The 14,558-nt window shown below is 37.1% G+C and overlaps 1 protein-coding gene across 1 annotated transcript in view; it reads left to right on the plus strand.

Annotated features, from left to right (window-relative positions):
- LOC124406103 (muscarinic acetylcholine receptor gar-2) overlaps positions 1-8,064 on the plus strand; it is a 109,940-nt gene extending 101,876 nt beyond the window's left edge. Inside the window, exons 3-5 of the mRNA XM_046881479.1 lie at positions 1,085-1,302; positions 1,744-1,938; positions 5,262-8,064. Coding sequence (XP_046737435.1) covers positions 1,085-1,302; positions 1,744-1,938; positions 5,262-7,639 — 2,791 coding nt within the window. The 3' untranslated portion in view covers positions 7,640-8,064. The remainder of the gene's footprint in view (positions 1-1,084; positions 1,303-1,743; positions 1,939-5,261) is intronic.
- Positions 8,065-14,558: the final 6,494 nt, after the last annotated feature.

Below are 14,558 nucleotides of genomic sequence, written 5' to 3' on the forward strand. Positions count from 1 at the left end.
CTATTTATGTATTTTCTGATCACTTTCTTTAGGCGCAATATAATTTTTTGACCCACCATCATACGACTCATGAGATCAGATGTATAAGAGTCCACAACACAGTGTATCTTGGCTCAACGCTTTACCAGTCTTCACGTTGGGGGTGCATAGAACTCCGCGTCCTTCTACTGTATTTTCTGGTTACAGCAATCATCCGGTTTTAAACATCGAAGTATTTGTGATCTGTGAGAAATGACAAATTTTGAAGTATTTTTAAATTTCGAATTATCTTCTTCTGGTCGATACTAAATGAAAATCTTTCTTCAATTTTTGCATTATTTCGCTGTTTTTTGTTTTTTCTTCCGATTCCGTTTCAATTTCACCTTCAATATTAAATACTATGAAGCTCGCAATTTTTTGAATCTGTCTTGAGGATATTTCTTCTGCGGTAATTTTCTGTTACTAATGGGTGACATTCTCAGTTCAATTAAACTCTCATTTAGTTTCAAAATATCCACAGATTTTTTTCTTGGCGTAGAATTCGCTTCGGCGCTTGACGATTGGATTACCGTACTGGTACTATCTATCACTGATTTTACCGATTGCAGCAATTTTCGCAAATTTTAACCGACAATAGTCACAAATTCTCATATTTGCGGACTTTGTTACAGTTTTCATTTTCAACTTCTGTACCATCGTCGGAAGTACACGTCTCGAATTTTTCGTGGATTCACTTGAGTACTTTTCCTCATTAAACGGGTTGAAGCAACAGTTATAACTTATCTGTTTTGGTGCCATGATTATCGATGATTTAATTTCAAAGCACTTCGAAAAATATAAAATACTTGTGAGCTGTTTGAAGATACAGGATCGGAAAATCGATGTGACTCCGGCAAGTGTCAAGACGATACTAAAATAGTCAAATAATAGAATGCACTTCGCTAGTCAAGGGAGGTCATGAATACCTGAGAGGATAAATAAAAGTAGATTATATTTGAGGGTACGAGCAAATCGATATTCAGACAATGAGTAAATAGAGAATTGGTCCAGGTGATTAGGAAATAGACGATCATAGTTTTAAAGATTCTGTTTTCGTCTTCCACAGGAAATCGAAAAGGCAGCGTGAGCGGTTGTGCCGATATGTTTACAACCAGATACTGACTGCAAAATGTACGCAGTTCAATGGCTCCTGGCCCGAACCCGACGACCCGCGATGGAACAGCGGCGAATATGTGGACCTTCTGCCAGATTGGTTCCCGACGAACACTAGTAATGCGACGAACGGTTCGTATCCGGAAAACGGAACCGTCGCCACAATACAGGGTGAGTGCGAATTCGGAAATATTTTTATACAACACGAGACTATTTTTTCCGCATTTTTCCACCCGTATTTTCTGTATACAAAGTACTCGTTTCCATAACGGTAAAATGAGTCTGCGAATGCGCATGCGCGGAGTACAGAAAACGTCACTTCTAAGTCCTAGGAGTTGAAAGTGGTCTTTTCTGTACTGCGCGCATGCGCTGTCGCGAACAAATCTGTCATTACGCGACCCTAACCTCAATTTCGTACGAGTGGGAAAAATCGCGTAACATACTCTTGTTATATAAAGAACCGTGAGTAACATCGAGTAAGGAAAAATGTACCAACTGCAAAATTTTTCAACACCATTAAATTCTTGCTTTTCCACACTTACCGAAAACACGAAAAATTCTTCTTTTTAATTCACGATGCAAACATCTAGTCTTCTGTTTAAATTGATTCAGATGAGATGCTGAGTCCCGTACTTCCGCCGTTCGAGTTGTGGCAGACAATTCTAATTGCTCTCTCGTTGGCAATTTGCATTGTTCTGACTGTCGGGGGAAACATCTTGGTTCTTCTAGCGTTCATCGTCGATCGTACAATCCGCCAGCCTAGCAATTATTTTATCGCTTCCTTAGCTGCTACTGACATGCTTATTGGTAAGTATAAAAAGCAATGAATCTAAACTTTGCAGGCAGAATTTGCAACTGAACATGCTAACGTTTTTCGAAACAAAGCAGTGATGCTCAGCACTCGAAATTTTATCAGATTTGATTAAAAGCTAATACTTTTCCATTATTCTAGTTGTAAACTTGTACTGCAATAGCCAATTTCAAGGGAGATGAACGCCTTTGGCTGCTAACTTTGGCTCCTAGATTCAACTTCATTGAAATGCACATTAACATGTTCAGAATAAATCGCTTGCATTCCAGATCAACAACTATGTTTTGTGTTCAACTATGTTACATATTTCTTTCGATGTAGAATTAGCTCTTAAATCCTTAAATTGCTGAAAAAGGTACACTATGTTGAAAAACAATAGAAACCGATTTTTTAAATATAAAAATCGATTTATTCCAATGCTTATACATTTGAAACGACAGCAACAAAGCTTATTTAATAGATTTAAATGCAAATAACATTAATTATTGAAAACAGTAAAATAAATACCATTTTTTTTTTTTTTTATCAAAATATTCAAAAATTAATCATAAACTATATTTTGTTGTTAACAGTTTCACTTAAAATATCGTTCAGCATTTTAAAACATCAATAAAAAATATTATTTATTAATATAGTGATTCAGTGAATTTATCAGTAGAAAGGTTGAAAAATGTTTTATCTATACTAATATTATTAAGAGGTAAAATTCATTTGTTTGTATGTAGGGAGTAATCTCTGGAACTACTAAACCGATTTAAGAAAAATTTTCACTAATAAAAAGCTAAACTAGCCTTGACTAATACAAGCTATAATTAATTTTAATAAAAATAAGTTTTCAGATAGAATTCACAATATTTGTAAATTAGGTTGGGAAAAAAAACACTACTTCACTACATTATCGGCGCGCGCTTATCAAATGGTTGAATGTACGTGAAATATAACAGTAGTGTGATGCGATAGATAACTTTACGTGTCATAATTAGAAAGCCATCATTTGTGCAAGCGTCTAGGGGAGAGACACTTGCATGATTAAGTCGACATTAAAACGTGCTAATTTTACGCGATGAAAACCACAATATGCTCGTTTTCGTACGAAATCTGAAACAAGCTAACTTCGATATGTCTTTGTTCTGTTCTGTTCCAAATACGATTAATCAGAGTGGAATAGCAGGATTTATTGGGAATGTGCAAATGGACTTAGGACTATCTGTTGTTGTTCACACTCTACTGCGAAAATTTTCTATTTAGCAGATGGAGGATATTGGTCTAAAATCCCAAGACAAGCTGCAATACTAAACATATTATTTAACAAAGACATTATAACAACCGTTATTAACGAAGATAGCGACGAAGATTAGTTGCGAAGATTAAAAAGTAGTTTTATTGTATGAAAAACAAAAATTGATTCTGACTGAATGAATATATTGATGTTTTAAAATGTAAAGGAATATTTTAAATAAGATTATTAACATCTGAATATAGTTTAAGATTAATTTTTGAATATTTTGATAAAAAATAATTGTTTTTACGCTATTGTTTTCCATATTTATTATTATTTACACTCAAATTCATCAAATAAGTTTCGTTGCTGTTGTTTCAATGCTGTATGCTGTATAAACATTGAAGTATATCGATTTTTATATCAAAAAATTGGTTCTTATTTTTTGTCAATATGGCGTACCATTTTGATTCATTCAAGGATTTGATAGGTTATTCTATAACGAAAAAGACATGAACGAAATTTAGTTTAAAAATTGTTCTAAAAAGTGATCATAAAGAATAAGAATAATTTCAGAAAAAATTGCATGTTTCTAATGATTATTATAAAAATTACGAATCGTGACTTTTTCCGAGTACAGTATTTACATACCTCTACAATGTGTCCAAATCTTATTCAAATCGGTTGAACCATTTTTGAAAAAAAAAATTATTTTCTAACCTTAGGTTTTTTCGATTTATTTACGAACCAAAGTAGATAGAGGCCTGAAACTTGCAGGATCAACGTATCTCATTAGTACGAACATACCCTTAAAAGATGGTCCAGTTATCCTTCTGGCGCCGATTCACTATTCCTATCGTCTTATGGCCTTTGTTGTGGTTTCGAGCATGCGGAATGACTAAAATTCCAGTCTTTCACGATCCTCCTAGAAACAAAGAACTTACAAGAAGAACATCAATAGTATATTGTGCGACAAGTGCGGAAATGGGTGATTTCCGATGAATTTAAATACTAATGTGAACGCAGCAGAAGCCAGGAAGATCGCTGTAACTACTCGTATCAAATATGGCGCATTGGCACGTGTAACACACGCTACTTTTTTCAATACCTGTGAAGGAAACTTTGATTTGAGAAGCACCGAAGGTACCATTAACAGCGCGTAAAATATGGATTAGGCAACTTGCGTTTAATGACATAGTGCGTAAAACTGAATTGGTCGAGAGTCTGCATAAGCCAAATAAAGCCCTATACCGTAAAATGTAGCATTTCAATTTTGCGTATGCGCCAAGGTCGTTTTACCGCACTGCCCGGAAATGTTACTTTACACACGTTTTACAGGCTTCGAGAACATAACTTTCTCAAAAGGTGTCAGAAAAAACATATCTTACATGGTTCATGTTCATGGTTCGCAGAATTTTTGATCCGGAGGTCTTATGCTTGTGATGTGTAGTACCATCCATTGGGCCTCCTTTCTCTCAATTCACAATACATCAGGCTGTTGGCAGTTTTACTTCACTATAGCTCTAAAATGATAATATCTTCTTTTATAATTGAATCTATGCGAACTTCAACGGAGGACAATGAAAATAATATTCAATGCAAAAATACACAACAGATTTCTTTTATTACGACATTTCACTTATCTAACTGCTGGTATAATCAATATCAATCAGAGTGAAAAAAGGTTCGATTAAGGTAACTCCACATCAGAAGCACTACATTTTAGGCTAAAAAAAATCCTAAAAGTTTCAGCAGGACTCGTGGCCCGAAGTGACTTACAGCGATTTGACTTGATGCTGTAAACGCCTAAGAAGTTAATTCCGTTGTTAACTTGTATTTCATATGTAAATTGTACACTCTCAAAAATGTACAGTTGAGTATAAGGCTGCGCCACTTTAAAGATAAGGTACTCTGAGCAATTTTCAAAATTTCTCTCGACAACAATACAGATCCGAGCCGTCATATTTAGTGCGAACTTGCTGAGTAAACGTTACAGAATGTGATGAATATTTCAAAATGCGTGGGAGTTCAGGAGTGGAACCCAACGGGAATTCATTGGCATAACCTGATGAATAACAAAGCAATGTCGTTGTGTTACAGGAACCGTTTCCATGCCGTTCTACACCGTCTATGTGCTGATGGGATACTGGGATTTGGGGCCATTACTTTGTGATCTTTGGCTGTCAGTGGACTATACAGTGTGTCTGGTCTCCCAGTACACTGTTCTGTTGATCACTATTGATCGGTTTTGTTCAGTTAAAATCGCTGCAAAGTATCGAGGCTGGCGCACAAAGAACCGGGTCATATGGATGGTCACCATCACCTGGATTATACCTGCACTTCTCTTCTTCATCAGTATTTTCGGATGGGAGCATTTTGTCGGATATAGGGACCTTCTTCCGGGGCAATGCGCGGTCCAGTTCCTAAAAGACCCAGTCTTCAACACCGCCCTAATTATCGGCTACTACTGGACGACTTTGATAGTCCTCTTCATCCTCTACGGAGGGATATACAAGACGGCCTATGACATGCAGAAAAAAAGCGAAGCTAAGCAAAGGAAGATGCAGTCTATGGTTGCTCTGAGTGCCGGTGCAATGTCTGGGATGGCCGGACGGGCAGCTGGCATTGGAATATCCAAAACGCAGAGCACACTTCTGAGTCAAGACAAGCCAAAGGTGACGAGTTCACCCGCTGGAGCTCAAGTTGGACTGCAAATTCCTCCCAACGTTGGTGCCAGCGGGGGTAATAGCAGAGGTGGTGGTGAAACTACAGAAAATCAAAGAGCATTGACTAAATCCACTGGCGGTGTTTCTGTCCCAGAGTCTAGCAAAAAACAACAGAATACTGCGAGCGGGCCCGCCGATCTCGAAAAATCTGAAAGATCAAGCAGTCCAGCCTTTGACTCCGACGAAGATAGCACTGTGGGTGTGACCCATCAGCCCACTTATACGAGAAAATCGAGATCGTCTTTGGCAGCGCTTGTTGCCAAGTCAGGTGCTCTTCAAGTAGTTGGTGGAAACAACGGAAAAGTCAATGGTGCTCTACACATAGCATCGGACATGGGTGCACTTAATCAAGATATTTCGCAAACCATGGTAACACGTGTTATGGAGAGCAGCGTCAATACCCAAAAGTCTCCGACACTACCCAAGATCCAAGAGCAGCTTGCCATCGACGCTGAGAAATCAAGCAGTACAATAACACCAGAGCAATCATCATACAAAGAAATACGACCCCGACAAATGACGAGCTCTGAAAGTCGAGTTTGCAGTGAAGACTCATCTGAAGTGACACCATCGGCACAGAGGAGGCATCGGACACACGGGGATCAAGCAACATCTCCTACTGAGCCTGGAAACATCGTTCCACCACCTTCACAGTTTCAGAGCAGTCCACTGCCCTCGGAAGGTTCTCCAATCTCGTCATCGTCAGACAAACCAAGAAGCTTTCAAACGCCAGCCCCTGCTAATGCATTCTACGATGTCCTCACAGGACTGGATGGTGCAGATCTGAGGTATATGGACGAAAGTTCAGTGATAGTTCCAAGTCCTTCATACGAAAGTCCGCCTTCATCTTTCTCCTGTAGTCTGGCCAACCCTCTTTCGACAGCTCCACCTTCTCCACTCTTAGGGAATTCTGGAACATCCGCGGCAAACACCAGCCTCCTGCAAGCTGCGCTGATAAGAGCTACGGCTCAACAAGCCGAAGTGCACCAGATTTCGACCCACCATCAGCAAAATCATCCTTCCCAACAACGCCAACCTTCGAATCCACTCGTCACACATGCTTCGAGTCAGACTCATCCACCGCGAGTGTTCATAACTCATCAAAGTAATGCCGCCTCGCAAACTTCGCCAACTATTAGCAAAGTTAATACAGAGGTAACAGTAAAGGCAGAGAATACTCGGAAGCAACCAGTAACGACGGTGATAACTGCGACTTCTCAACGAGAGTCCTCAAACAGTGAGACTGAAAGGTACTTGGATCACCCTATAAGAAGTATACCACTAGCTCAGAATTCGTCGCCCAGCAGCGTGGTACCAACAATTTCGGGTACGACGAGTGCAGAAGCTAAAAGGCAATCGAAGAAACGAGAAGTTCAAGCCGACGGCAAGGAGTCAGGCTCGAAGAGGGACTTTGTCAAAACAATCGGAAAACGTCTCAAAGTGAAAACGCAGAAGAAGGATCCGACAATCGGCCGACAGAAATCGAGGACCGAGAATAGAGCTCGAAAAGCTTTTCGAACAATCTCCTTCATCCTCGGGGCCTTCGTCGCGTGCTGGACTCCCTACCACATCCTGGCATTGGTCGAAGGGTTTTGCGCCAGCCCGCCGTGTACCAACGAACACCTTTACATGTTTTCCTACTTTCTCTGCTACGCTAACAGCCCCATGAACCCGTTCTGCTACGCACTGGCGAACCAACAGTTCAAAAAGACTTTTACCAGAATACTCAAAGGTGATCTTCACATGACTTGAAACGTAAATGCCATAGCTCATAACTGCAATTTTAACTATCTTCCTCAATGTGCACACCCAAGATACGTTTAGACTCTCAATTATAAACAATTCTGCGTGACGCATCAGGTTAAGTTGAGTGATCTCGTTCAATGAGATCTTAAGGTAAGGTGATTCGGTAATTACAAAACACTGCAATAATCACGAGTGCCCTTCAAATTCACCTATCTGTAAAAACAATTCTGAACACTGGTCCGATAAGGACTGATGAGGTCTTGGTTTATCTTTACTCAATAGAATCGAGTTCTTTATATCTATGGCATCAAAACTACAAGTGATTCGACTGCACCCCAGCCTCTGTGGTCGTTTCGTGACGATTGCAGCTTTTTTCAGAGATAAAGAATCCAATCGCCGTTTTCTCGATAGTTTATCGAAACCTTATGTCATTTATAATAACCTCGCAAATTTCGACAACCTCTGATAAGGGCACTTGCTTAAAAAAAAAAACTAATTACAGTACTAAACTCTGTCGGACATCTTGTGTTTGTTATACTGTTACCACATTCTAGTCGGTATTATACCTATGTATGCATTAAGTATTTGCATTCATATTTGTATACATATTGTAGGGATATTACTTAGCATGTATAGGCCTGGACAATAATTTAAGTTTATAAGGAAATTAGAAATTGGTACGAATTATAAATTACTTATCAGTGTCCGACACACATAGTACCAGTACAAAGTCTGCCGTTCTGTACATATATTATTGCGAATTAGTGCTAATTTTGCCTATCAGGTACTGTGTAAATAATGTATATGTGTGAATATCCACTTGTTCATAGTTGAAAATCGAAAAATATCCACGTAAGAACATGCGCAAGAAATCCCGAGCACATATTATTGGCACTTGTTTGTACGCAAATAATTTAGAGTACCTGTGACCTATTGTTATAATATGATACTTAAGATCAATCAATTGAAGTACAGCTTTAAATGGAATATGGAAATTGGAAAATTGTTACTAGCTTGTATTAAACGTTAGGACAATACTTACCACCTATAATAATATAATCCATGGGCTGTAATTACGTTATAATCTGCAGATCTACGACTTACGTGGAATGCACAGCGAAAGACACAAAGTGATTAATTGAGTGTTGCGTACTAATTCTATTCATATGCACACGCACGATCCATACATATAACGGAAAAGCGTATATGAAGTACAACAGAGAATAAAGACACCGAGTTCTAGCTCCGATACTTTGAAATTTCCGTTTAAAAGCAAGAATAAGCGTCAGTTTGCGAAACTATTACCATCACCGTGGTAGTACTCAACGATCACTTTTCTTCAATCATTTTTTAAAGAGTTGGTACTCATGGTGTCATTTTTAATGGAGTACACAATTAAGGACTGGTGCGATTTATTCCCTAGCCAATCCTTAGCAGCGACAAGCACCAATGAGAACGAATCGCAGCAGCCACCATTTCGTTAAAACAAACATACGTCGTGTGAAACTTTAATCATTCACTTTTGAGTACTTTCTCTTAACTGGAATGGAAGAAATCCTAATCAATCCTTCATCACACGGAACTTTACCGCCCTGTTTGTGTCTTCAAGTATCACACACCTATCTTACAAAATCTGCTTTGGGCTACGGCTGTCGGTAATAAGCACGTGTGCATTGATTGTATCCTTGTGTGTTTTAGGGTGGTTTGTAATTTCAAGTTCAGATTCGTAATCAGTGACTTCGAAGACCCCCGAGTATCGAGTTTTAACGAAATCGAATAATTTTTTGGATTTTTGTTCACCATACTGGATCTGCCGGTTTTGATTTTCAAATTTTGAGTTCAGATTCGTAATCGGCGACCTAAGAAACCCTACTATACCAAATTTTACCTCAATCCGTTCGGTAGGTTTAATGTGGCCTGAAAGGGTTAAATGGGGAAATTCACCCTCTTACAGGCACGGGTTAGAGTTGAGATAAGAGTCTAAAAAATTAGGGAATCATTTTTAAATTATTTGCAACTGATTTGGGAGGTATGTCAGTGGAAATTGAAAAATGCCCTTTTTAACTAAGGAACACCCTAGTGTGTACATTCGGTATTCCAAAAGAAATCGAGAAGTCATTTCCCTCAGGCCATCAGATCCTTGCAAACTATTTTTCGCACTGATTCCATTTTAAAAAAAACCTATTTTTTAAGAATTTTTCCATTCCACCTTCAGGTGGCGTGACGATCGTTTTTGTGTAAAAAAAAAAGGGATAACAGTAAAATCACCATTTTTAAAATTCTGTAATTTTTTCCACTGACATTGGGTCGTAAATAAGTAAGATCTATCATGATGAGAAAGTGGGATGCGGTTGCTTAACATTATTTTTTATATTTTTATTTTATTTCTAAAATAAAAAATGTAATGTCCAGGAAACTTTCGATATTTTGCGTATTTTCTAAAATAAATGAGGAAAATCTTTTTTTTAATAAAAAAGATCAATATGCAAAATTAATCAGAGAAAACATTATTTTTTACTTTAAACTCCAACTAGCATCAACTTTGATGTTGTAGCATGAATATTTATTTATAAATAATCAAGAACATATATTTATAAATATTCAAGATATGTGAAATTAAGGAATTAATTTATTTTATTTTAGAAACAAAAAAAAAAAAAATTATAAAAAAATGTGAAGCAGTCACAACCTACTTTCTAATTATGATAGATCTTACTTATCTGCGACCCAGAATCTGTGGAAAAACTGCAGAATTTTAGAAATGGTACTTTTTCTGTTACCACTTTTTTTTACACAAAAACGACCGTCGCGCCACCTGATGGAGGAGCGATAAAATTCTTCAAAAAAATTAGACTTTTTTTTTAAGTGGAACCAATGCTAAAAAAAAGTTATGCATGGATCTGATGACCTGACAATGAGGGAAATGACTCATCCATTTCACTTGGAATGCCCTATATGTATACATACATACCGGGAGTTTTTTGTGGATCTCGCCACGCAATATCAGCAGATAGGCAATCAAAACTACATTCTGTATTCCTACATATTCGAAATGTAGATTCGGTCGCCCACCTGCTGGGGTTGAGGGAGGAGTTTCACAGAAAACTGCCAGTATAGACAATTATCCTGTGGTGTGCATGAGCCTAGAACAAAGTACCACAAGGAAAGTGACCACCGTACAAAGTCCAACAACATCCTGCACGTCTACCTATTCACAAGCTACGTGCATACGTGTGCGTATACAAAGGGTGGGCCAAAAAAAAAATTCCGTCATCTTGAACGATATTTTCACGGTAACTGAAGAGAAGAAGAAAAAAAAAATTTCGGCCCACCCTAATGTATATGTATATGTGGTAGTACAAGTGAAACCAGCCGGTGATCTCCCTCACCCCCTACGATTCTTGTTGCTTATTTTTTTGGCTTCTATGTCACCCCAAATGAGCCCTAGATTTTTTTCAGACCCCCCCTCCCCCCCTTTCTTCCTTGTCATCACGCCTTGTGTTTTTTGTGTAGATGCAAGAAGAAACATGCAAAACGACCATTTTTAAATCAATTAATGATTTTTTTTACGAATCCTGCACCTAAAAGCAGTCACTTTTTTCATAATAAGAAAGCGGGCCGAAGCCTGCTAGTGTTTTTCTTTCAATTTTTGTTTTCTTTTTCGGATAACCAAAATTTTTTGAAATTTCGAATTCTAACCATGACCATCTTATAGTAAAAAGAAAAAAGAAACATGTCTTGCAAAAGTGTCATATCTTGTTTGGTTTCATATCAAATCCAAAAAACTCGCCTTGATTTACTTTGAAAAAAAAAGTGAAGTTTCAAAATGATAAAATGAATTTCTCTGGGGAAGTCCGAAGGAATAGAAATTGTAATAAAAAGAGTGGGAACGCAAAAAACCGAAAGGGCATATGATGAAATAACACAAACAAGTGAACCGACTTTTTGTATTTTTTGAACCCACGAATATGAATAATCTTTTGCGATTACACCGCCATTGTCTTGGGGAATAAGGCAATGGATTTTTTGTAAATTCATTACTCGCTTGACGTTTTCAAATATTTGTTCTAAACGAAGTTTTTTTTTTCTCATAAAATTCTTCGTTTGAAAATTGCACGACAATGTTCAGAAGTATAAGTATTTTTTTTTATTCTTCTTGTTCATATATTAAATATACCGTACATACCGGAACTACTGATTTCAATTAATTTTATCATTTTGAAACTTCACTTTTTTCTAAAAGTCAATCAAGCTGAGTTTATTGAATTTAATATGAAACTAAGCAAGATATGACATTTTTGCAAGAAATATTTCTATTTTCCTTTTTTTTTTCTTTTCTTACCCTAAGATATGATGGTTAAAATTCGAAATTTAAAAAAAAAATTATTTTTCAAAAATCTGAAAAAAATTCAGGGCTCATTTGGGGTGATATAAAAACCAAAAAAAAAAATAAGCGACAAGAATCGTAGGGGGTGAGGGAGATCACCGGCTGGTTTCACTTGCTTATGGGTAAATAAGCTTGTCGGTAGTCACTTTCCTTGTGGTCAAGTCATATAATATACCTGTATACACATAACTTGACCCACACGCACACATAAACACTCATGTATGTACGTATGTATGTTTGTTTGTATGTATATGCATATTAGGTAGAGATACAGGTAGTATATACATAAACACTTTCCAGCAAGGACGCTCTCGGGTAGGGGTGGACTAGTTAGGCACATCACCGTACTGACAACGAGCCCCTGTCAGGACGGCCTCTTCTTCCCTTACGTGCCCAACCCTTCCCGACGCGTACCTGCGTCAGTTTTATGCTCAACTTGACTCTGCTAAAAAAATCGATGCTAGAGCCGTTATTGTAAAAGCAGCTGCAGCCGTGCTCACAAATTTTTTATATGCGGTTACCAGCTTATGAAGTGTGAAAGCCGGAATCCGACGGTGAGCTGGTCGTTCTTTTTCCCATGTTTTCTTCTCGAGTTTCAACACATTTTTTTATTCAATATTAAACACAGAGAAAGGATTTGTTAGATTTACCCAAGGTATTTAGATTTTAAAAAAAATAAATCAAATAATTACCTACATCAGGTGTTTCGAAGTTGAATAAATAAATCGCGAAGTAGAATATTTCGAACCTGAAAAAAAAATACGGTTCGTCATATTTTACTGCAAGTGTAAATAAATTTCAGTTTCTTTAACAAATCTCTGATCTTTATGTAGTTGATTTAATTAACTTTGTGTAAAAAATTATTTGTATAAAAATTTGTATAAAAAATGGACAAAAATAATGATTATCAGTCTATACATTTATAGTACCTACTCGTATAATAAGACACGACTGTAACGCTTCAGCTGCTGCTACTATACTACCATATTGTCAAGTACCATACCATCATATTATATCACACTATTATACAGCAGATATGCAACTATGCATCATTATGGTCATTAACATCATTATATGGTCATATACGTCATTAACCTGGGTCCCATTATTTCTATCATTATAAAAATAATGAGACCTAGATTACTCATAATAGAGTTAGTTATAATCGTACTCTTGATGTTTAAAATGCATTCGCACTTTCGTACCCAGAATGTATCAACTTATTGCACAATGTACATAATTCTTATACATAGTTATAGACGCATAGAAAAAATGTATACCTTGTAGAATATAAACATTCGATAGAGAAACATTCAGTCGTAATAAATATATTACGACTTTGCACTATTTTATTATATCCGTTGAAACAACCAACCGAGGTTACTTCGTTAGAACAGCAGAAATGGCGAATAGTCAAGGTTCCTCTATAACAAAAGGTTTGTTGTTTCATCACAATTCAAAATTCTTAGTCAGTATCAGACTCATGTTCGTTTGCTTTTGACCTTGGATCACTGAATGCCTGCTGAAATCTACTCGTTAATTGACGTACCCGAGTTCAGCGATTCAAGGAAAATCGAATGCCGAACCGATTTGAATTGTTCGAGTGCTCGAATATCGCATCCACTTGAAAGTAATTTTCTAAAACAAAATTCGACTTTAAATCTGGATTTTTCAAAATAAGTTCAAAATCTGACCTAAGAATTCAGAAACCGTATGATAAACAGCAGAAATAGAGACATTTAAAACAATATCATTTTTTTTTAACTTTTCTCGGAGTATTGATATCACTTCTTAATTTCAATTGAACAGCATTTCTCTGGAAAAATCCACAACTTTTACCGTCAATCAGAAAATATCAGACAACTTTGTCTGAAACGTAAAATATTTAAGTTTTTGAGAGATCTTTGGCAGGGATAAATTTTCACCGGGGATGCCTAGTTCAAGAATGAATGAGTCGAAAATTTGGGTGAATCAAACCACAGCACCACGATTTCATTCCAAGTTTAACACAAAGATTATCGATGAAAAATTCGTAATTTGATCTGTAATTACTGACAATATTTCATCACCTTTCATCATCTAATCAATATTAAGACGTAAGTAGGAGAGCAACGCACTTCAACATCGACTAATGATTACCGAAGTTTGAATGTTTCATGAAAGTTCCTGATACCGTATACATTTTTTCCCGTCACGACCGCACCAGTTGAAACTGAAATCCGACATCCCACTTCGTCGATAACACGTAAAACCGACCTTGAACTATCGATAAGGTCAATTGCAGGTCCTACCTACAGTCGAAATAACTAGAACAGCACTCACCGTCGGTACAGAAAATGAAACAGTGATTAGTTTGATTCATTATAAATGTTATGACAAAAAACATAGTAATAGGATCGATAAACTGAAGTACCCGAGAGTAGAAAAAGTTTAGAGGATCCTCCTGGTAATATGGACACTGCAGATAGATTAGCTCACGCTGTTTTCAGCGGTAGGAACCCATGAATAAAATATGGTAACCAATGCTTCCAGTAGGCG

This window comes from Diprion similis, chromosome 1 (genome assembly GCF_021155765.1).
Source record: "Diprion similis isolate iyDipSimi1 chromosome 1, iyDipSimi1.1, whole genome shotgun sequence".
NCBI classification, from domain to species: Eukaryota; Metazoa; Arthropoda; class Insecta; order Hymenoptera; family Diprionidae; genus Diprion; species Diprion similis.